This window comes from Eretmochelys imbricata, chromosome 1 (genome assembly GCF_965152235.1).
Source record: "Eretmochelys imbricata isolate rEreImb1 chromosome 1, rEreImb1.hap1, whole genome shotgun sequence".
NCBI lineage: Eukaryota > Metazoa > Chordata > Testudines > Cheloniidae > Eretmochelys > Eretmochelys imbricata.
Genome location: NC_135572.1, coordinates 234174739 through 234199546, shown reverse-complemented (window position 1 = coordinate 234199546; position 24808 = coordinate 234174739). Strand labels below are relative to the sequence as shown.

General features: G+C 41.2%; 1 protein-coding gene across 9 annotated transcripts in view; it reads left to right on the top strand.

Annotated features, from left to right (window-relative positions):
* The window catches only part of ATXN10 (ataxin 10), a 149026-nt gene that overhangs the window by 35170 nt on the left and 89048 nt on the right, over positions 1-24808 (top strand). For 8 of the 9 annotated variants that reach the window (XR_013347030.1, XR_013347024.1, XR_013347025.1 and 5 more), the window contains exons 4-5: positions 13318-13414; positions 17524-17688. Coding sequence is in view for 5 of the 9 variants with exons in the window: in XM_077825486.1 (XP_077681612.1) it covers positions 13318-13414; positions 17524-17688 (262 nt within the window). In the remaining 4 variants the exon portion in view is untranslated. The remainder of the gene's footprint in view (positions 1-13317; positions 13415-17523; positions 17689-24808) is intronic. The other variant, XM_077825509.1, reaches the window with a different exon arrangement.

Sequence of the window (24808 nt, the reverse complement as noted above, 5' to 3'; positions counted from 1 at the left end):
GGCATAAAACTGTAACATTGTATGCCAATAAACGTTTTTAAAATATTATTGCGAACGTGGTGAAAGAAGTGTGCTGTTTGAAAGAAAATGTATAGTAATGGTTGTACACTGGAGAATTGGTTCAAAAAAGATATTCTGGGTAAAACTGCATTCCACTTTGAACAAAAATGATTAATCTATTTGCTGCCCAAGTAAGCTGCTAAGCAGCTCTTAAACTTTCTACCTTTAAACTAAACAACAAACTTGTTGGAAATATCTTCTCTTCTTCTTGTGGTGCTAAAGGAAACTAATCTAGTATGCAAGTTAACCTTTTAAAAGATAATGGGTGAAATCATGGCTCCATTGAAGTTAATGGCAAAACGTGTATTGACTTTGGGGGTGGGGGGGCAACAATTTCACCAATACAGGACCTGATCTGCAATGAGCTGCTATGGAAGCAGTTGATTGTGGGGTCTGGGCCACAAATGTGTGTTGTATAACTTCTAGCACAATGGGACCTCTGGATACTACTTGGGCTTCTGGTTACTACTCTGATATAAACATAAAATAATACACTTTTGCTAGAGCTTGGTTAAATATGCATGTGATCATCAAGTCCTGGAGCAGATGAGCAAAGTGGAGATCTCGGAGAGGTGTTGGACAACTGGAATAAATTTGAGAGAATTGAATATTAACCACTGGAGAAACTTATCAAGGATTGTGGTGGATTCTCCATCACTGGCAATTTTAAAATTTAAGATGGTATGTTTTTCTAAAAGATATGCTCTAGTTCAGTTAGGAATTAATTCAGAGAAGTCCTGTGGTTTGTCTTATACATTAGGTCAGACTATATATTAATGTTCCCTTCTGGCTTTATAATCTATGAAGCATGCTGATAGGGGAGGAGTCTGCTATATAATTAGATATATCTGATCTTCACACAGATGATGCTGATCAGCTACAGAAGATAGATTGTGTTTTGAGTCCTGACAACATATCCAGCTATTAAGATTCATTAGGAATGGAACGGCTCAGTTTTATGGTTATGCCTAATTTGATTTGTTGCCCTGATCTGCAAAGAGATTATTTCTATAGAAACTAGAAAGTTTTCCCCAAGGAATGAAGAAGTGTCATCATGAAACTTTTGCATATTACTGAGACTTTGCATTTGCCAGAGCATTTTCTCCATTTATAGGAACCTTTAAATCACAATGGAAAAAAATCTTTTCTGAAATAGGGTTTGTCCATGTATTAAAAGTGACATCTCGGTACATGTAATTTCATAGTGGTTGACCATCGGGTTAAAAATAGTCTCTTCGACCACACACATTGTTAGGTTTTTAAAATTAAAATTTAGCTGTACCCACAGCCACAAAATTATTTGTTAAAGACAATGCCAATGGACACCAGTGTTTGTGGGAGGAACTGAAGCTCTTCTCAAGTATATTGCTGTTAGGAAAAGAATGTGTTTTATAAATTTGATGTGTATCTTAACGTGAGTAGTCTCTCCCAAATGCTAGCTAATGCAATTGGAAACAGAGGGTGGAGGTTTATTTTTAGCTGCCTAAAGGCCCATTAGTTTTCAGGAAAAAGTGAAATACACTTTTGTTTTTATAAAAACCCATGGTTTATTGCATTGGAAAGCTAAACTATTTTAGCTAAGGTAGAGTGTAATGAAGTCAGACTAGTTTCTTTCCAACTTGCTTTCAGACTTTTTCGCTATGTTTTATTCAGTCCATTTTGGCATCTGTGGATGTTTCATCTAATGGCTCGTCAGCATGGTACAGCAATCCAGCCTGATGCCGTTATAGCTGGGTATAGAATCAACCACATACCCAGCATGGAAGCTAAAAGTTGGGGAAAACCTTTCACTGTTGTTAGTACAATGCTCCTTTAAAAAAATAGAAAGTATGCCCAACATTATGGTCTTCACCTTGTGTCATCAGCAGGGTTTTTAAACCTAAGACTGTCAGCACCAAAGCACAGGGGTCTTGAATTAAAGGAATAATTCCATTGCTGGCAGCAATAGTAGGCGAGATAGCTTCTGCATAGCTTTCTATTAGAGAGAGACTCAACACAAACACGTTACAAGCATGTTACACAAGCACAGCTAGTCTTTCTCAGATGTTCTCAGTTGCAGAATTACTCAGCTGGAAAAAAATTCCGGGTAATATTATACACTGGTATACCAAACATTCTTTGTGTCTGTTTGATCTTGTACCATGTTGATTCTTAGAGGTCAAAACACATGTTTGTCATTTCATATGTAGCATGTCTAAACCCTGTTTTAATATGATGAAAAAAGTGCTTGACACCACTAGAGATTGGTTTTTTTAGGACCAATAGATGTCGCTTGCAAGGCTTGTTTTGCCTGCCAGTACTAAAAAGGCTCGTATAACCATAGTACATCTTGGTGGTGCTGGTATCCCAGCTAAATTTGTTAGCCAAGTCTCTGGATTCTCAAATATTGTAAGAGAAATTAAGTAGTAGCTGTTGACATAGTGTATTTTGGAGGCTTGATATCCATCTTTCAGATGAGACATAAAATGAAATTTCTGACATTCTGTGCCTTAAAATCCAAAGTTTTCAAATAATAGACCTATTAAACTCAGTGCCACAGCTAGATTTCAAGCGGGCATAATTACATTTTTGCCTCCTGAAAATTCCCCATTAGTTTAAATTGGATAGGTTATAGTGTTCTTAATTTGTTGTTAAATTATTGTGCAGAATCACTGATAATGGTCCTGACCCTATAGCTATCGTTAAAATTTTGAATAATCCTTACTCTCAAAGTAGTTCTGTTGACTTCAGTGTCAATAGAAGTATATCTTTTTAGTGCAGTCAATGGGATTACTTATGTGAGTGTGGATTATTTTCATTAGTAAAAGTTTGCAGGATCAGGGCTTCTCATTTTGCTGCTTGGCTATGAAAAATGACATTGATTTAATCCACATTCCTGCTACTTGGGTGTAGTCTGTGTCATGCCTTCTTTTTTTACGTTTTTACCACTACTGGATTCTTTTCTAGGCCATACATAAAATGTGATCTGTTCATCAGCTGCATACTTTCCCAACTCCAAGAAGAACTTGAGAAAGCAAAGACAATGTTAAAACAAGTTATTCATCAGTTGTGTGTGGACTGTGGTTTAAGTGTGTGGTTTGCTGAATAGTTCGTGGGTGTTCGTGACCATATCTAAAACATGTCCATAGCAATCCCGTTTCTTAAGAACAGAACTTTAGAAAAGTTTCTTCTAACTTTTCATAGTTTATCAATCCATATTGCAGCTTAGTCTATAATGGTCAAAATTAAATGAATTGGGATCCATCACCCCAGGCCTTCATTAAAAGACCAGAGTGCAACAAAATTACTTCATATGTTCATCAGAGTAGTTCTCCTCTTAGCACAGTATTATCTGATTTCACCAACAGATTTGCAAATGTTTCCATCCATCTCCTTGGTGGTTTCTGCTAGCAGAGAAGCCCTCCCGTGCAATTTCTCCAGAAGAGTAGTACTTCCATACTTGCTGTGCCTTAGCAAAGCTCTGACTCAACATGAAGTAAGCCAGATGGATGAGAAAAGTGGAAGCTTAATGCTGGTCAGAAAATAAGAAGTGCAGGAAAAGAGCAGGATAGAGATTTAAAACTCAAAGTTTAATAAGAAGATTTTTTAAAAATGCATTATATAAGGAATACACAAATTTTAGACATTAAAAATAAAATTACCATTCCTTGAGCCCAAGTGACCCCATTTTAGGCTTGCTTTCTATTTGTTCCTAAGGGGAGATATTCCCAGACTTCTGTAGGAAATCTGGTTGCCCAGTGGAACAGCACCTTTCAAAGAGATCCTGAATTTTACATTTTCAAAACCTGGCAATCTGTGCTCCCACTATCTGCAGTGGGCTGCTGTTTGTAATATCTGTTAAACTGCATTTGAATATTTAATTTTAAGTTTCTGGGCCAACCTGTAATAAAGGCCAAGCTATTGAGAGCTTGTCAATACTGCCAAAAGGGTATCTTTTAATTTTGTGGGCTTTGTGGGGTTGACATTCTCATTTTTTATTAATTTACATTTTTTGGCTTTTTTTGAGGGGGAGAGGGGTCTTGGATATTAACTTGCATGAGGAAATATCTTGTTCCCATACTTAAAATCCTTATTAGGAAAAGTCTGGAACAATTCTTCTGTAACAATTGTAGAAATCTGGCTAAAGCTGGAAACAAATTTACTTAGTGTATTGGCTCTGTACACTTGTGTGCTTCCCTGGGGTACATGTCCAAGTACTGCTAGCACATGTACCCTGTACCTGCACTGAGTGTCCACATATGCTGTGCTGGGAATGGCTATATATTCTCCAAAGGCATATACCCATGTCCATGCTGCCCTTTTTCAGTACACGAAGGTAGTGCTACCATTTCAGGGACAGTATCTCAGAGTGCTTCACAGGCGATGCTGGGAATTGCCTTGATATACGTTGCTGGTACTGTACACCCCTGGTTCTGAACCAGGGGTACGTGTACCCCAGGGATACACAAGAGGTCTTCCAGGGGGTACATCAGCTCATCTAGATATTGGCCTAGTTTTACAACAGGCTACATAAAAAGCACTACCTAAGTAAGTACAAACTAAAATTTCATACAGACAGTTACTTGTGTATATTGCTCTCTATACACTATACACTGGAATGTGAGTACAATATTTATATTCCAATTGATTTATTTTAAATTAGACGGCAAAAATGAGAAAGTAAACAATTTTTCAGTAGCAGTGTTCTGTGTCACTTTTGTATTTTTATGTCTGGATTTTGTAAGCAAGTAGTTTTTAAGTGAGGTGGAACTTGGGGTTATGCAAGACAAATCAGGCTCCTGAAAGGGTTACAGTAGTCTGGAAAGGTTGAGAGCCACTGCTGTACACTGCCTTTACGCATTGAGCGATGGCAGCTTCCAGTCATCTCTCCCTTCTGCCAGACTGTGTTGAAAACATAGAGCAAGTCCATGATGTGGTTCTGCTCCTGCTTTCAAGACAAAAGATCATGTACTGGATGGAATGAGTCCAGAAAAATTTGAGACACCAAAGATAGCTGACCGAGAGGGCAAATAAAAATCCAGTGGGGTCCAATGGAACAAATGTACTGAATGCCGAGATTGCAATGATTATGCACATGAGTGGACTGCTGCTTCTGGTCCCGGTGAACCAGCACTTTGCGGTGGGACCACATTGTTTTGGAAATCTGGAATGATGACTAACAGCTGCAGAACTTCCAAATGGGGAAGCAGATCTTCAAAGAGTTGTGTGAGCAGCTTGCACCAACCCTTGAGCTTCAGAGCACTCGTTTTCGGAAACCCATACCTGTGCAGATGCTATTGCTCTTTGGAAGTTGGCAATACCTGACAACTACCAGTCAGGAGCAAACTAGTTCAGGGTTGGGAAGTCAACTGGTGTGGTGGCGGTTATACAAGTTTGCCATGCTATTGATACTGTTATCTGCCCATGGGTGGTTGCCATAACTAAAGTCCCTGAAATTATAGTGGGATTTCAGAAAATGAGGTTTCCGAACTGTGCTGGGGCCATTGACAGAATCCACATCCCAGAATTTTTCTTTTTCCACTGAAAGGGGCCAGTGAATTCATGGTTACTAGTCACTCATTCTCCAAGGCTTAGTGTGGACCACAGGGATTGGTTCATGAACACCAACACTGCACATACAGGAAAAGTCCAAATGCCAGGTTGCTCAGGAGGTCAGGATTGTACCACATGGTGGAGGAAGGGATTTCCTCTCCCTCCTCCCCCAAATGATGTGGATCTGCATGGTGTTTCTGTTCCCACATTTATTTTGTGGTATTCCACATAGTTTCTTTAGGAGTGGGTCATGAAGCCATACTCCGACATTGCCACCCCAAGGAGCAAGGAAATTCAACTATATCTGCAGAATGCTGGTGGAGTGCGCCTTTGGGCATCTGAAAGCTTTTTGGTGGTGCCTATGGGCCTGTCTGGATGCCAGTGTGGTTTGCGTTATTGTGGCGTGCTGTGCCTTGTACAACATTTCTGAGGCTAAAGAGGAATACTTCTAGAGCAAGTGGGCACAGGACAGATCTGGTTTTCAAAGCCGATACAGGCAGCCAGATCCCACGCTGATCCTGGTTCTCAATGGGCCAGGGAAATGCATGCTGCCATTTGCTTGCATATTGTAGATCAGTGTGGAGCCAGAAGGTGACTTGTGACTGGTGCTGCTGGAAAAGTTCAATAGAGCATTGCCATGTACTTGTGTTGTAACATCTCTTGGTGGGTTTCAGTCCCCTGCAGCTGATGCTAATGTATTAACTGACTATTGGGTGAGGGCCCCCAAGGTTAACACCTTTGGCCATGGTTTTGCGCTGCGGAGAGTGTATATGCAATGTAATGCCATTATCGAGCATTGTGTTGGTTATGTTAACAACTCTGTTTCAGGGTACTTTATGGAGAACAGGTTTCAGAGTAACAGCCGTGTTAGTCTGTATTCGCAAAAAGAAAAGGAGTACTTGTGGCACCTTAGAGACTAACCAATTTATTTGAGCATAACCTCAGCCTGGTCCAGTCCACACAAGAGATCCACTTCCTGGACACTACAGTGCTAATAAACAATGGTCACATAAACACCACCCTATACCGGAAACCTACTGACCGCTATTCCTACCTACATGCCTCCAGCTTTCACCCTGACCACACCACACGATCCATCATCTGCAGCCAAGCTCTGCGATACAACCGCATTTGCTCCAACCCCTCAGACAGAGACAAACACCTACAAGATCTTTATCAAGCATTCTTACAACTACAATATCCACCTGCGGAAGTGAAGAAACAGATTGATAGAGCCAGAAGAGTTCCCAGAAGTCACCTACTACAGGACAGGCCTAACAAAGAAAATAACAGAACGCCACTAGCCGTCACCTTCAGCCCCAACTAAAACCCCTTCAACGCATTATTAAGGATCTACAACCTATCCTGAAGGATGGCCCAACACTCTCACAAATCTTGGGAGACAGGCCAGTCCTTGTCTGCAGACAGCCCCCCAACCTGAAGCAAATACTCACCAACAACCACATAGCACACAACAGAACCACTAACCCAGGAACCTATCCTTGCAACAAAGCCCATTGCCAACTGTGCCCACATATCTATTCAGGGGACACCATCACAGGGCCTAATAACATCAGCCACACTATCAGAGGCTTGTTCACCTGCACATCCACCAATGTGATATATGCCATCATGTGCCAGCAATGCCCCTCTGCCATGTACATTGGTCAAACTGGACAGTCTCTACGTAAAAGAATAAATGGACACAAGTCAGATGTCAAGAATTATAACATTCATAAACCAGTCGGAGAACACTTCAGTCTCTCTGGTCACGCAATCACAGACATGAAGGTCGCTATCTTACAACAAAAAAAACTTCAAATCCAGACTCCAGCGAGAAACTGCTGAATTGGAATTCATTTGCAAATTGGATACTATTAATTTAGGCTTAAATAGAGACTGGGAGTGGCTAAGTCATTATGCAAGGTAGCCTATTTCCCCTTGTTTTTTCCTATCTCCCCCCCGCCCCCCGACGTTCTGGTTAAACTTGGATTTATGCTGGAAATGGCCCACCTCGATTATCATACACGTTGTAAGGAGAGTGGTCAGTTTGGATGAGCTATTACCAGCAGGAGAGTGAGTTTGTGTGTGGAGGGGGGGAGAGAACCTGGATTTGTGCTGGAAATGGCCCACCTTGATTATCATACACATTCGTTGTTGCAATAGTAATCCTGCTCAGTATGAGAGGAACCGCAGGTTCAGACATTTGGTGTATGTGCTTGGCTGAGGAGCCAATGGGGCGAAGCTACCATCTGTGGGATTATGACTGAACGCCTCTAAGTCAGAATCCCCCCCTAAACGTAACGATACGGCAGCGCCGTGGAGCCTCGGTTGGCCCCGGATAGCCGCCCTCCCCCCTCCCGGGGGGCCAGGGCTCGGTGAGGAGAGCCGTTCGCGTGGGGACCGGAGCGCGGCCAGAAGGGGGCCGCCTCTCACCCGCGGCGTGACCGCATGTTCGTGGGGAACCCGGTGCTAAATCATTCGTAGATGACCTGATTCGTTGTTGCAATAGTATTCCTGCTCAGTATGAGAGGAACCGCAGGTTCAGACATTTGGTGTATGTGCTTGGCTGAGGAGCCAATGGGGCGAAGCTACCATCTGTGGGATTATGTCTGAACGCCTCTAAGTCAGAATCCCCCCTAAACGTAACGATACGGCAGCGCCGTGGAGCCTCGGTTGGCCCCGGATAGCCGCCCTCCCCCCTCCCGGGGGGCCAGGGCTCGGTGAGGAGAGCCGTTCGCGTGGGGACCGGAGCGCGGCCGGAAGGGGGCCGCCTCTCACCCGCGGCGTGACCGCATGTTCGTGGGGAACCCGGTGCTAAATCATTCGTAGACGACCTGATTCGTTGTTGCAATAGTAATCCTGCTCAGTACGAGAGGAACCGCAGGTTCAGACATTTGGTGTATGTGCTTGGCTGAGGAGCCGATTGTAAGGAGAGTGATCACTTTAGATAAGCTATTACCAGCAGGAGAGTGGGGTGGGAGGAGGTATTGTTTCATGGTCTCTGTGTATATAATGTCTTCTGCAGTTTCCACAGTATGCATCCGATGAAGTGAGCTGTAGCTCACGAAAGCTTATGCTCAAATAAATTGGTTAGTCTCTAAAGTGCCACAAGTACTCCTTTTCTTTATGGAAAACAGTTAAGCTTTGTTCAAATAATTTAATTTAAAAATAGTTCTGTAATGTTTTGGGAGGGGTTTTGCACATTTCTTTTTCCCAGTGTTTTCTGGCACTGTTGCTCACAGCATTTGTCAGGAGCTATGCATGAATTACTTCCAGGGTTGCAAATGGTAACTCTTTGGTGGGGGGTGGAGGAGTTGTAAAAGCAGATATCTTTGGTGTTAATTTACTTTTGTTTCTTTTGTCTGTTTTGTCAGTTAAGATGTTAACAAAGCCATAACGATGCTTCAGTTAAGGTCTCTTCTGATTTTCATTCTGGTGCTTTGGTCAGCAACAGGTATTTCACAGCTCAGTTCATTGTCATGAATCCTGGGTTTTTTTAACAGAAGGAGATTTAAGGTTGGGGGAAGGAAGGAGGATGGGTAGGACAGAATTCATTGCATTTCTGTAGCACCACACATTTACAGAAATCAGTCCTGCTGTGAATCCTGCTGCCCCATCCCAAATGTATGGGAATTATCATGTTGCTCATGCATGGAAAGCAAGGTGCACACCCAAGTGAAGTGACCAGTAACTTTTTATTTACAGACGTGTATCAGACATAGAGCTTGTGACATTTTGTGATAGGAGCAAATGATCAAAACACCTGATCAAATTCCTTGAGAAGAGGGCAAACATACTGTCTGTGCCCTTGCCCTTCACCTCCCTATTGCTGTGACAAGGGGGAATGGGCTGCAGAATATTGTCTGGGGGGACAAACTGGGATGGCGCCTTCGTGGAGTTTGGGGAACAAACACAGGCTTGACTATAGAGACTGACTTGGGCTCATTGTTTCCCCTCCTGCATGCTCTGGGGGATTCCACATAAGAAGGATTTCAGGTGTTGGTGCAGGAGGATGTGCTGGCTGTCCATCATGCTGCTCCTCAGCAAGGGTAGTGGTGGGATTCAGTGCCTCAGCAGCAGCCTGGATCCCAGGAGGAGGAGAAAGTGTTGCCTGTCCCTGGAGAGGAGCAGCAGCCACAGTGGTGATCAGGACCCAAAAGTGTTCTCCCACCAGTTGTACCAGTGATTGCATGAGTGCATTGTCCAATTCCCTCTTGACGTACTCCCTCTCCATGAAACAGTTCATCATTGCCTTCTCCTGCCTTAGAGCACAATCTTCCCTTCCCCGAAGGAACCCAAATTGCTCCTGACTCCTTGGATATGTACACATTACCGCTTACTGCGGTATGACTTACGTCACTCGGGATATGAATAAGTCGCTCCCTGACTGACTTGAGTTCCACAGCCCTAAGCACTTGTGTAGACAGTGCTATGTCAGCAGGAGAGCTTCTTTCACTAACTTAGTGACTGCCGCTCGCGGGGCCTGGGGTAATTAAGTCGACGGGAGAGCTCTCTCCCACTGGCTTGGAGCATCTGCACCAGCAGCGATGCAGCTGCATCGATGCAGCTGTGCTGCTGTAAGCTCTGTAGTGTAGCGATAGCCCTTCTGCCATTGCCAACGAGCCAGTCCTCCAGAGCCCTGACCTTGACAGAAAGTCTGGCCCCTGTGTCCAGTAAAGAGCGCTGAAAAGGACAGGTAAACCAAATCAGACCTCAAATATATTTTCCTCTTTGAAGTTTTTGGATTAACGCTGCAAGCCAGTTGCCTCTCCACTGCCAAAAGGCATGGCACTGTGTGTTTGAGCAGCTGCTGAAGTGCATGATTCACTCACCCCTGCTTCTCCCAATTTCTGCAGAGTGGCTTGGAGTGGGAAGAGGCCACTCGCCAGAGACTGGGATTGGTAATAAATACCTGAAATGGTCACAGGCAGAATGGACCACTATGACGTTCCTCAGACAATCAAATGGTTCCCTTTCCCTTCCCAGACTTAGGTAGGCCTGTACTCAAGCAACCCAGCAGACCCATCTGCCTTCCACATGGCTACCATTCATAAGGGCAGAGAGACTGGTGGGGAGGGAGAGAGGTGGTATATTGCACAAATATCAGAAAATCGTTCTTTTCCCACCTGGGCCCTTTCAGAACCCCTCTCTTCCCTCCCTTTCCTCGTGGTTTGCGCAGCCCAGGGACTGTTGTAGTACTGGCTGAGAAATGCACAGACACAGGAGCACAGTGACTGCTCGTTAGTTGGGACTATAACAGACTGCTAAATACTTTATAGTGATTCATAGGATTTAAATGAAGTCATTGATTTTCAGCTGTATCTTGTTTGGGGATCATGTTGGAGTCAAGTGGAGAGGAGGGAGTAGTTGTTTTGGAGTGGGGGGGAGAGGTAGTTTCAGGCATGTATTACTGGAGCAAGAGGGGATTTTTCAGGAGAACGTGGGGGTGCCTCGGATTCTGGTTTCTGTAGCAGCTTGGGGTCCTCCTCAGGCTACTTGTGGATTTCCCTCAATTGGGTACATCAGGTACAGGTCAGAATCACATGCTTCTCTTCTTCAGAGTCTCCTGGAGCTTCCTGCAGGACTTCTGAGGTCCCTGCTGCCTCCTTGCCCTGTCCGTCATTGCTGTCCTGTCGTAAGATGAGGCTGGCAGTGTTGAGGAGGGGTTGTGAGTTACTTCAGGATATGTATTCGCAGCCCTGGAGAGCACCCGGTTCAGCTCATTGTAGCAGGGGCATGTGCTAGGTTTCCTCCTAGAGTGATTGTTTGGAGTCCTTTACCATCCTTTACAGGAGTCTGAGGTGCTTTATGTGCTCCCAGCACTGGGATGGAGTCCGGTGAATGCCCGCCTCCTCCAGTCTCTGTGAAATGTCCTGGTACAGGTGTATGTTCCTGCCAACCCATGCAAAGCTGTGGAGAGTGGTTTACTCTGCCCACACGTTGATGTGGGTGTGCTCCGGAGACCAGGCAGCAGCTCTTGAAATATGTTCCATGATTGACTCTGCTGATCAACAGAGTTCACAAGAGAACTGATCCTGAAGTGTTCAGTGCAGGTTGCTAGTACCACTGGCAATGGGGGAGGGGACCTTTATACCTTTTGGGTAAGGGTCAGGTAGCAAAAGGGATCAGTGCATTGTGGGAATGGCCTTAGAGGACTGTCGATACTCGTGACGTGGTACATGCCCCTTGCTCCCATCTACGTTGCACTGTAGAACAGCTTTGGACCCACACCAGAGCAGAGGTGTGCACATACCCACACCCCTCGTGTGCAAGTGTTCACTCTGTGCACTCTCCTTCAGGAACATGCTTCAGATGTGGACAATGGGGCACAACACACAGGTAACCGTGTACAATTGTAAGTGCAGACGTAGCCCAGAAGTGAAACCTTAAGGTGTTGAGTATCTTGAAGTAGTTTGCCACATTACATACAAATAAAGTGGGTTATGAGTGAATCAGATTGTTTGCAAGGGTTGCTTGTTGAGGGTCTACTTACTGCAATATATTTTTCATAATCTAAAATGATATTTTCCTCATCTTGTTACCTTGTTTCATGATACAACATAAAGGTAGTTAGTTTTACCCTGTAGCAGATTTGCTGTGCAGCAGTACAGTTTGTCTAGTTACTATGAACAAAATATAATTTTTCCTTCTGAATAACAGTGAACTGAACTTGCCATTCATATTCCTGAGTGTTTTTGGGAAATGCCCTGTATTTCGCGAGCTCTTCTCGAGAGGGTAGGGATGTAACTGGTATAAGGGATGGAAGGAACTTAAAAATAAATACTGGTATTTTGCTACTGTATGTTTGTTGTGGTGGTCATCAGTGTTCTATGCTACCTGTAGTTTTGTCCACTGCTTGCAGACAGAGACTAGTTCTGTAGTCACTTACATGGCTGACGTACATGTTTCCAGCCCTTCGAAGCCTTGTTCCCATGTCCATAACTTTGTAGACAGGTGGTGCAGCTTTGCAACCTGCCATTCAAAATCTGCTTGGGTTTACAGAGGTGTTGGCCACTTTGCTGTTTTATCTGAGGGTAGGGTGGGCTCCATTCCATTTGTGGCAATACAATTAGCCTTACCGCCACCATCATTTACTGTCTCTTGTTTATGGCGCCACACATAGTGAAATGAGCTGGTGTATTTTCCCATGGCTGAAGTAATTTGGAGTGGGACAAGAACTATATTATCTGATCCTGCTAGCAGCTTCAGAATTAGTTTCATGGCCAGTTCAGGTAATGTGCATGGCCTTCTCTGCTACTAGCCAGCAGAGTCCCAGTAATCAAATACTGAAAAAAGCCACCACAAATATGGAAAAGACAATGTGGCAACTGTTGCTCCTTCCTGCAGCAAACTTACTTTGATTGTGCTTCCATTGGTCATTCTTTCCAACCCCTTCCTCTGCAGTGGCTATCGTTCATATTCAATACTATTGTTAGCCAATGTTTCTACCAAAACAAACAAAAAAGTATTGTCTGTCATTTTGGGGTGTATAATGTGCTTTATGGAATTCTTGAGTACAAAATTAATTCACCGTATAAGAAAAGCAAATATGGGGAAATATATATATAGTATGATAAATATGTTTTAGAGCTACATAAATATTGTCTCAATTTTCTGAAATGGATGGCTTTCATAGTATAGATATGTACTGATATTTGCATGAGTTTATTAATCTTTGAGATCTCTCTGAATTTCCTGTTAACATGTGTTCTTTTTCCTCAGCTTTACGTTGTAGCCTCCAGTTTCTTGGAAACCTTGCAGCAGGAAATGGAGATTCCCAGAATAGCATTTGGAAGTGTGCTTTCCCAGATCTTTTCTTGTAAGCATTTACATGGGTTTTTCTAATGTAATCCCTATGGTTATATTTAGATCTTTTGTACATGATATTTGCTACTCTACTAGCGCCATAATGCTTTGAAAAATAACTTTTTGGGGAGAATAGACCCATTGAGACCATATCCTATGGATGTATATATGTTACTCCACCTCGGGAGTACGGACCTGAAAAACCACCACCTTCTAAACTGACAGTAGACTGGTTTCTTTGGGAAGATATTAGAAGAAGATCTGTGTAAATCATCTGCTTCAATTGCTGAGGTCTTGTTCAGAGATCTTTACAGAGAGGAATGCGGTAATCATTTCTGAGAACCTAACTCTGTCTAACTTCAAATTGCTGCCACATGAACATTGTTAGGCCTGAATGAAGACTGGGAGTGGTTGGGTCATTACAAAACCTAAACCTAATTTTCCCCCATACTAATTTCCCCCTACCGTTACTCACACCTTCTTGTCAACTGTTTGAAATGGGCCACTCTCATTATCACTACAAAAGTTATTTTTCCTCCCTTCATATCCTGCTGTTAATTGAATTGTCTAGTTAGACTGACCTCACATTTGGTAAGGCAAATCCCATCTTTTCATGAATCTGTACCTGCTCCTGTATTTTCCACTCCATTCATCTGATACAGTGGGTTCTAGCCCACGGAAGCTTATGCCCAAATAAATTTGTTAGTCTCTACGGTGCCACTCCTCGTTGTTTTTGCTGATACAGACTAACATGGCTACCACTCTGAAACCTATAAACATGGTAGTTATTGATGGGGGGAGGGGATGGAGAAAGGTGAGTGAAAGTAAAACAAAAAAAGCCTTTGAATGTTGTTGGCATACATAGGAAGTATTGCACACTTATATATGTATCTACATATCTAAAGAGTGGATTTGGCCAAAATTCCTGGATCAAGCTTACAACAACATACAGCTGTTCAATGACAAATTTTATTTACAGTATTTCATTAGATCTGGCCTGAAATATCTTTTGGGATTAATTTGCTTTTAATAAAAGTGCACATCAGCTATACAGTGTTTTTACAGTTTTGATTTTAAGTCATGCTTATCTTGATTGACAGTAGTTCCATCTTGAAATCTCCATGGACCTAGATACTGATTTTTGACTGAATTAGGGCAGGTCTACACTAGAAGCGCAACATTGGCACAACTGTATCAGTGCAGCTGTGTCACTGATGCCCATCGGATGAAGATGCTGTATGGCGACAGTAGAGTGTTTTCCTGTCAGCATAATTACTCCACCTCTGCGAGAGGTGGAAGCTATGTTGGCGGGAGAGTTGGAGGACAGCACTTAGGTTGCTGCAATGTGCATTGCTCTGACCGGTGTCTTTTTCACACTCCTGAGTGACGTAAGTTAGATCGACTTAAGCGGTAGTGTAGACCTGCCCACAGTCTCTGAAACTGCAATGAGGACTGTGCAGGTGGGCCCATCTGGGGAGTGCCCTTGTCTACAATTATCAATTTGATGAAAAGAGACAAACAGCATCTCTCAGTCTGCACTGCTAAAAATAGCAGTGTAGTGTCCCACCTCCAGAGCCCTTCCCTGCCACAGGGCGCTGCTAGAGCCTTTCCCTGCTGCAGGGGAAGGCTCTGGCAGGTGGGTGGCAGTGGAGAAAGACTCGGGCAGCTTTCTGCTGCAGAGCCTTTCGCTACTGCCTCCCCCTTCCAGGGCATTGCACTGACATGTAGCTACAGCCCATTTTTCACTGCAGCATGTAGCTACACACACCCTACACGCTGCCACAAGGTGTGTGCATTAGATGTAGCCTATCCTCTCTCATCATAAAATTAATTTGTCATAAAACGTGTATTATGTACTGTGTGAAATGATTTTCCACTAATTTTTTTTTTTTTTGAAACTGGGCTACATGTTGTTTTTCAGGATAAGTCAGTTAAGGGAAGCCAACAGAGAATTCTTCATCAAAACGATGGCACTAAGGGTTGGCATTTCACTGGATGGACTATTCGCAAATCGCTGTTCCCAGTGTTTGTCCTCTGAGCCATAAATCAGTTCATGGGAAGTCTGCAGGAGTGGAGTTGGTTTTCTCTGTTTGTTCTGTTTTTTTGGTCCCCCCCACTCATCCCCACCACATAAGATCTGCAAAAGAATTCTCCTCCTGTAGACCTCCTAAGACATTCAGGTTAAGAGCTGTTCTTCTCATAATCCATTTGTCCACTGCCCTCCCAACCACTGTTCTTACTGCTGTCACCCTTTCTGCTGCCCCTTCTTCACTACCTTACCCAGTTTTCTACTGATAAACTGTGTGCACATAGCTGTTAGATGTGTACAAACATATGAAACGTAAGCAGTTATAGTTTGGAAGAAGAAAACTGGAGTGGGCAGTTTAATTGTGACAGTGGATGAGGGGCAATTTATAGGAATTAAAGCAGGAAAGAGAGACTGGCTGAAGCTCTGAAATAGAGCAGATCAGGGAGCTGAGCTAGGGAACTGGAAGGCAGTGAAACAGCTCTCTTTTAAACTTTGTGATCCTGAGAGAGAAATCTTTAACTGATGATCAAGTTTTCATGTTTGGTGCTCAAAGTTTTTTATGTTACCAAGCTACTGCTGTTTCAAGTGAAAAACTTTGAACAGCAGACAAAGGAAGCTGTAATGTCCATTAGCATTTTTTCTTCAGGCTTACAAAGTTTCATATCAAAGAGATATAATGGATTTATTTATTGGCTCGTCAGCTAACCAGCCCCCTTTTTATGGCTTCTCAGCCCCCACATTTACATGTTAAAAAAACAAAAAAAAAAACATATGCAAACTTGAAAATTCTCCCACAAAAACGTAATTGCTCATTGTCATCATAATCCGTCAGAAATGATGGGAGTTGTTAAAATGCATCATTCTGTGACATCATTGATATAGTGCAAATAAGACTTCTGGTGTCTCTCAGAAAGGTATTCTGAGATGTTTTCAGCAACCCGGGAAGTGGAGGGCGGGAGACTACACAGGATGGATTTGGAGAGAAAGTAGAGGGAGAATTAAAAAATTAGCTTATTTAGGAACATAGGAATTGCCATATTGTTTCAGACCTGAGGTTCATCTAGTCCAGTATCCAGTCATTCACAGTATCTATACCAGGTGCTTCAGAGAAAGGTGTAAGAACCTCATGGTAGGCAGATGTGGGATAATCTGCCCTCTATATTAGGTCTCATCCTCGTCTCTAATAGTTAAATCCTGAAGCATGAGGTTTCAACCTTTTTACCCCAAGGCTTCAAAAATCATGAATCAAGCCTCAAAAAAAATCATGAGTTTGGCTTAAATATCATGAAACTGTCTCCTCCCCCCCCCCCCCTTGTTTTCTTGTTTGAACTGTCATGGTGTGCTTGGGCCACGTTTTCAAACCTTTTTCTCCACAACTTTGAGGGCTAGAAAAATATATATATATTTTTAAATGAAAACTGAGATTCTCATGTAATTACTTGATACAGAACCTACAATTTTAAGAAAAACACTAATTATTACAAGAGTCACAATAATATCCTGGAAATTGGCAACACATGTCCCTGTGTTGAATACTTTATATCCTTCCTGATAGAACTTTCTGCAGATAACTATAGTAGAACCTCAGAGTTTACAAACTTCCAGTCCCGAAGTAGTGTTAACTCCGTGGTCCTACTGGTATGTTCTTTTTTTATCACGTCTAGGCATCCCTGACTTCTGTTGAAGTTAGTGGGAATCAAGTGCACTTAGCACTTCGCTGGTTTGGGATCTAACATGCAGAATGGATGTTACTTAAGATGAGGAAATATTTGTGATATTGTTTCTTTCAGATTAAAAAGTCTTTATCTTTTGGTGGTGAAAGGAATTATTTTTCAAAAAACTTTACTTAACTCCATTTTAATTTTAGCTTTGCAATTTTCCTTAAATCTGATCTGTAAGATTACTTGAAAATGGTTATATGTTTCGTAGGTGCCATTTATTTCACCACCTCTTATGCATTCCAGTGCTGATGGCTCTGTAGTTCATGAAGTTCTTCATGTTTCCTTTCTTATTAAATACCACTGCTACATTATTTCAGCTTGATTCTTAACAATAAATTTTCTTTTCTTTCTTTTTTCTTTTTTTTTTTAAAGGAATTGCCTCAATCACCATGATGAGAAAATTATTACCTATTCTTGTATGGTACTGTTCACCTGCCTTAATTCAGAGAAAGTGAGAGAACTACTGGAGCATAAGAACTTGAATGTAGCTCTTGCTGTTGTAAAAGTCTATAGAAAGCAGCTGGAGTCTGAATGGTCGTATGTATCTTTTTTGATTTATTTAAATAACATGGATATCTACTAAGATGCAAGTCTGGTTCACATAAATCAAAACTGAAGATACAAAGTAACTGAATTCAGAAGTCTAGGTTGATTAGCATTCTGTCATTTAGGGCGAGCAACCATTTTTGTCAACTTCTTACTGATTCTGCATTTTGTTTTTAGACTTACAAGATATGCATTCCAAATTTGTGTGGAATAGAGAGAAATTTGAGTCTAAAATTAGCAGCATACATCTAGTGAGTCAGTTAAGGGTCATATAATAACTCATTACGTTTGCATGCTGGTTTGTTGCTTCTCTGTCTTTGAGTATCTGTTTGTAAACTTATTGGGTTTTGAAGTGGAAACTAAGCCAGGAAATAATCTTTCACAGATTTTGGTACTTGGGGTCTGACAGTAAGATTAAGTAGCAATGAAACATTGCATACATTAGTTTTCTTGCATGTCTTAAAAGTTCTAATGCAACATGCAACAATTAAACAAAAGTAGGACACAGATGGTATGCTTGTGAATTTTGAGTGTTTCATTTTATTAGTTTAAACAATATAATCAGTGTTTTTACCATGTTCAACTTTATATGTTTTTGCTAATAACAGTTACTATAAACTGTGTTTTCAGTTATGCATTTGTGACATGTTCTCTCTTGCTCCAGCCTTTCCATCAAGATGCAAATAATTCGGTGCCAAGGGTAAGCCTCTCCAGCACACCCCCTTGTGGCTCTGCTGCATCCCCTTCGGGTTCCTTTCAATCAATGACCAGACTTAGGTTGGCTTAAGAATATGCACCCACTTCATGGGATCCCATTTATTAAGTTTTCTACAAACGTTGACTGTCTTTGTGAGTTGCCCCAAATCACCCTACTTTGAGTCCCTTTACGAGTCCTGGTCAGTTCTTTGTCCTGGTTGAGGAAACACCTCAGAGACCCTTTCCTTGATCTAGGTTGTGATTCAAACAGCCTTTCTCCCCAGCTCTTCTCCTGGAACAGAGTAGACAACAATGGAAGAGTCACACTCTCTCTCCTTAGAGCAGGAGCCCCAGCCCCACTCCTTGGGGGTGGGTTATAATTTAGCCAGTTGTAGGGCCTTTGCTAGTTCCTGCCTCAGCTGATCACTTTCTCCTCAATTAATCCTCAGACTGGGAGGATCCAGGAGACAGCCTCCTTCTTCTACTGTCTTCTCCCTGCTAACTCAGGGCCCTGCCGGAGCCTTCTTACTCACTGAATTTTGTGCAGGCATTTGCCCTGCTGTGGGGGAAGAGGCAGCATTTATGCTGATCCTCTTTTCCCAGCTCATTCCTCATTGTGGGGAGAGGGGAGCCTTGCCCTGCCCTCTCTGCAAGGCACCTAGCCCCCGGGCTCTTAAAGATAAAGTGACACAATTTCCTCCCAGGAACTTCATTCCTGGGACCTCTTCTTCTCTCTCCACATGCCCCTTAGGTCCTCAAACTGAACTTTTCAACCCCTTAAAGGGCCATTTGGGGAGCTGACCACTGAGAACTACTTCGTTTAAGGGCCAGATTATCCCGTCACCTCCAGTTTTATTTAAATATGGGGGTGTTTGGAGAAAAAATACTCAATAGTGAAAACAAAAATATTTTTGCAGATTTCGTAGTTCATTATTTTTAAGGTTATGTCTAAAGTCAAAATTTAACTTCTGTGTTTGATATAAATGTTGTAATTTGGAAGAGATAGTAAGGTCCTACTGGATATTTGGAAAATCCTCCAAAAGGATTTAGAATGATTAAAGGAAAAGCAAATGTCATTTAATTGGTTTTGTTCCAATTTTATTTAAAATATTATTTGTGGGTAGGCTCATAACCAGGTCAATTTACTTAGGGCATAGACAGTTTCCAAACAGCAAACTTAAAGTTTGAGGGTCAGGCAACCAGATTTCTATTTGAGTCTTTTTATTGGGAAAGTAATTATAGAATACATAAAGCAGCAAAATAAACACTGGACTATCCATTTGTTTGCTCACTGTAGGCTCATTCTGTTGACTTCTGCTTCATTAATGAAGACCTTTAAGTCATGTGACTGTGGGAATCCAAAATTGCTGTGGAAGGAAAGCAGTATAAACAGTCTTTTGTCAGAATAACCTTCAAATGAGTAGGGAGTAAAATATTTTACAAGGTCATCAGATGAGGATAGAAGGGGAAATAGTAGGCAGAAGTGGTTAATCCAATGTCCATAATAAGGCACTTGCAGAATGTTTGCTCTCCCCCCGCCCCTTTCAGAATATAGAAGGTGTCACATTCAGTAAATCACATCTCCTTGATCACATGTATGCAAACTCAGGACACTCATGTAGACAGTTGGAAAGCCTATCTTTAAATACACTTGGTTGCACTTAATCATTCCCAGCTATCTGTTATGATGGCATTTTGCTCATTTACAAATTGTTCCGATATTATTATTAGGAATTTAGGAGCCAAATGACAATGCTAGACTTCTGTTACTATTATTTCCACTGTGACAGCTTGGTCACACCCATCAACATTTACATATCAGTAAAATTCAGTGGGAGGAAAGTAGTGTGGTTTTCAAGAAAATCAAACACTGAAATGCAAATTATATGTATTTCACTTCAATGGTTATGCTGCTGCTATTATGAACCAGATTCAAACGTTTCACTGTCGCTGTTCTGGCAGACACATGTTCACTTCTGTTGGTAGCATGCATTGCGCATAGGCTAATGTCTGCATATTGTCATAGTGAGTAGTTATGATTTTGTTATACCCGAAGGCAGCTTCATAAATACAATGTAGAAAGGCTTTTACTTCTTGACAAGGACTTGGGATCGAAAACTCCTTAAGAGTAAACGAATTTTCTTTGTAGCTGTAGCTGAGCAGGACTGATTTCTGATTCATTAAGTTCAATCTTGAAAAACTTAACTCCTCACCTGGAGGGAACTCAAAAGAATGTTAGATAACTTACAATTACCAGCTGCCTTTAAGGGGACTGTTGATGAAATGTAGCCTCTTCAAAGCTGGCTGGCCTTTTACAAGTTGGCCGGCATTCTGTTTAAAATGTTCAAAGTTGGGAAATCTGGAAAGCAACCTTGGATAAGCCCCCAGTTTTTCAAATCTCCATCTATCCAAAAGGTTTTGAAACTATGCAGCCCAAGAATTATATAGTCTAAAATTAGAGCATTAATCTGTTAGCGCTGCTTCAAGAAAACCCAAACTGAAACACTCCACACGCTTTTGTCAGAAAGTAGCGTTTCATTGAAATCTAAAATTTTCTGTGGGAAGAGACAGACAGATGTAGCCCAGTTAGGGAACTGGGACCAGAGGAGAGAACAGAGGAATGAGGGAGCCAGAAATACAAGTGCTATGATGGTACGGTCCCTCAGGAAGATGCAGAAATTAATACCTGAAATATTTCAACATTTCTGAATCAAACTTTTTTTCTAGAACATTTTGTTCCACAAATAGTTTTGATATTTTGTCTTTTCAAACATGATTTGGGATGAATACAAATGTCAAAATATTGTAATTTCCCGTGAGATGGAAATTCTGTTTTTCAATCAGCTCTACTGTTTTCATGGTAGAAATGTGATCTTCCTTATTAATACTGAAGGTCAAGAAAATAGTTGTGATAAACTGTCTCTCTCAACTAGGGCTGTCAATTAATTGCAGTTAACTCTAGTGATTAATGCAAAATAAATTAACTAGATTAAAAAATTAGTTGAGATTAATTGCTGTTTTAATCACACTGTTAAATAATAGAAAACCAATTTTAATTTATTATAAATATTTTTGGATGTTTTTGTACATTTTCAAATATACTGATCTCAATTACAACAGAATACAAAGTGTACAGTGCTCTTTATATTTTTTATTATAAATATCTGAATTGTAAAAAAGATTTAAAAAATGGTAGGAGGTGAATTGAAAAATACAAGTACTATAGGGCAATCTCTTTATCGTGAAAGTGCAACTCACAAATGTAGATTTTTTTTTTTTACATAACTGCTTTGGTTTTGGGTGCAATGTAAAACTTTAGACCACACACACACTCTTCCCTTCCAACACCAAAAATATTTAAATAAATGATATTCTATTGTTTAACAGTGTGATTAAAACTGCAATTAATCATGGCTATTTTTTTAATCTTGCAATTAATGGCTATTAATCTTCTTAATCGTTTGACAGCCCTGATCTCAACATAATGAATGTTAAGTTTTTTTGGAGAAGCAAAAGGTAAACCTGTTTCTTGAAGAGGAAAACTATAAAAGCAATACCATATTACATGAATGCATGATGTGTGTATTGAATATAATAAAAACAGGAACAAAAATTATTCAAACATTTTTAATTAAAAAATGTTAAACTACAAGCTAAATAGAAATGTCAAGAGACTTAGTTGTGTCTTCAGTTCCGCTCATACCACTGTAATACCTACTCAGTGTTGCAATGGACCTTTTGTTTGTATTTTTCTGTTCTTAATGTACTAGCTTATTTATATTTTTGTTTTTGAAAAGGCCACATAAAATGCCCAGAATATATTATTAACTCACATGGAAAAAATGAGAATGTACTACCTCTAAGAGCAGTACTTGGTCAATACTAAATATTGCAGAAGAAAAACAAATATGTTGAACTTTTAGCAAGTTGGCAGGTATTTCCATGCAGATTTTTATATATTTACTGATTAAGGTTCAAAAGTTAAAAAATTAAAACAAAAATCCCTTTCTGCAGCAAAGTGCCTTTTTGCCATTGAAGTAATTTGCGATGGGTGGAAGCAGGCATTTTCATGCTGTCTCTTCAATCTCTTTGTAGCTCTGCACTCAAGTTTATATGGAGTGGACAAAAACATAATTTTGAACTCCGGCTGAATTTTTGGTTAACTAGGTTGCTTCAGTGTCAAACTTCAGGGTATATTTTTCCTTGCATATACAAGGAATGCCTAATATCCTAATATTTTGTTAGAGTAATATAACATAATAGCTGTACTTTGAATTGTGTTTTGTTTCTTGGTTTGTCCTTGTGGCTCACTGTGAATGAAGATTATAGGGTAAATAGAATTTCTTTTGTTCGTTCGTTCGTATTTTGTTGGGACATCAAAGTATATTTCTGATTTAAAAAGCAGCTAGCCATAAGCGAAATTTAATAATTGCTTCAGTGTTGGTCCTGATGTGCAGTCTATGCTGTCACTTACCATAGCTTTGGAATAGTTTAAGCGTTCATAACATTTTACATTGATGATAAACAGCTCTTTCTCCCATAAAAGTTTTCTGTATCTGAAACATTCTTGTTGATATGACTGTTTCTCAGATGCTAAGTGAGCTGCAGTTTTCTGCAATTCAATGTGTGAAAGACAGATGCTGTCTTTATTGGCTCCAGGATACGTTGACAATAACTTAAGATGATGGTGTATTGCGGTTGTAGCCTCGGTCTCAGTTTTATTATTACATTTAATTTTTTGATCCAGGCTCATGTTTGATTCATTACCAAGAAACATTTTTCACATCTAAGGACTAAGCCACTTTCCCCATGTAGTAAATAAATACGCAGTAGATGCAGCCAGGTAGGAGTGCAAAGATTTTTGTCTCTGTTTTCATTAACTCAAAGCTGAGTTGTTGTAATGCTGCTTTGGCAGGAACATTGAAAAAATATTTTGTCAGCAATTCATTCAAAATGTGGGGCTGTACTTGGACTCTCACTAGCACATACCACTCAGATTGCTTAAACGAATTTACATAGCCGCGGTATTGGCGGTAGAGCCAGTGCTTTGCAATAAAGAGTTCAGGCCTCTGTGCCGCGGCTACCGCATTGCACAGCAACTTTTTAAAGCAACTGTAATGTTCTATTTGGGCTCACTAAAATGGTAGACTTTTCTTCAAGAAGTTATGATGGCTGCCTGTTTTGTAAAGAATTGAATTAAAAATGTTCTTAATGTCAACATAATTCCTGCATACCTTGTGGAAATGCAATCTTTTAATCTGAATGTCCAAAGCAATTTGAAACTTGCTGTTCAGCACGTGAATAATATCTGTACTCGTTCCTTTCATGTTAGCTCTTTGCTCTGCCAAATGCTGATTTTTGATACTGGAAATGTTTTCTCCTTTTCTTAAATAATAACAATTTGTTCATAGCTATAAATTGTATTCATCCTTTTTCCTTTTCCTTTATAGAGTACTAAAGTAGAGTTGGTCTACATGAACATTTAGATGACAGAAGCTGAGGTGTAAATCTACCCCACAGCAGCCTGCCATGCACTAACTGTTCGGTGTGGACTCTGCTGCAGTGCACTAAAAGTTCCGTAGTGCATTTAATGGGAATAGATCAAAGTGGACTACTTCTTCTAGTGCTTGCAGTGCTTGCCAATCCACCCGACAGCAGCTTAATCAGCAGAAAGAAGGGCCCTAAAGCCACCATGAAGTCTGGTTAATTGACATTCATCAACAACATTGACTGACAGAGACCACGTTGATAAAGTGGGTTGTTGCACAGCCAACTTCTACACATGGGGTCTGCACATATTCCTTGGCTAGTTTGGAACTTGTTCAGTAGAGTCCAAAGGTGACATGGCAGGTCAAATCCCAGTGGTCGAACGGTTGGATCAGCAACAAAGAAATCATTCCAAACGTCTATAGCTGACCACTCATCACGTTTAGGGTTGCTGCTGACCGATTCTGATCTGGCAGTTGAGACCACACAGTGGTGCCATCCTGTGGGTTTCTAGTCATTGGCCCAGCATTAAGAGTTCACCAACTCAATGTTTAAGGTTTGTCAGCATCCAAGCGCAATGTAATCAAAGTGAACTATGGAACTTTTAGTGCGCAGCAGAAGGGTCCACGTAGTGTGAGGCAGGCTAAAGCGGGATAGATTTATACTAAGTGTTTGTGTAGCAGACATAAGTGTTCATCAGCATTAGCATCCAATGAATTACCCAGGTAAATATTCACAATGCTGAAGTTACTTTTAAAGTTAATGCCATCAACCATTAGGAACAGAGAGGAGAAATATTGTGACTAATGTACTGCCTGAACTTTTCTTTCTCCCCACTGCTCCATTAGTCCAGTACTGGTGGGTTTTCTGCCTTTGACCCATACTTGGGAAGCAAATATCCTACTTGTAATCCCCCCCTCCCCCCGAT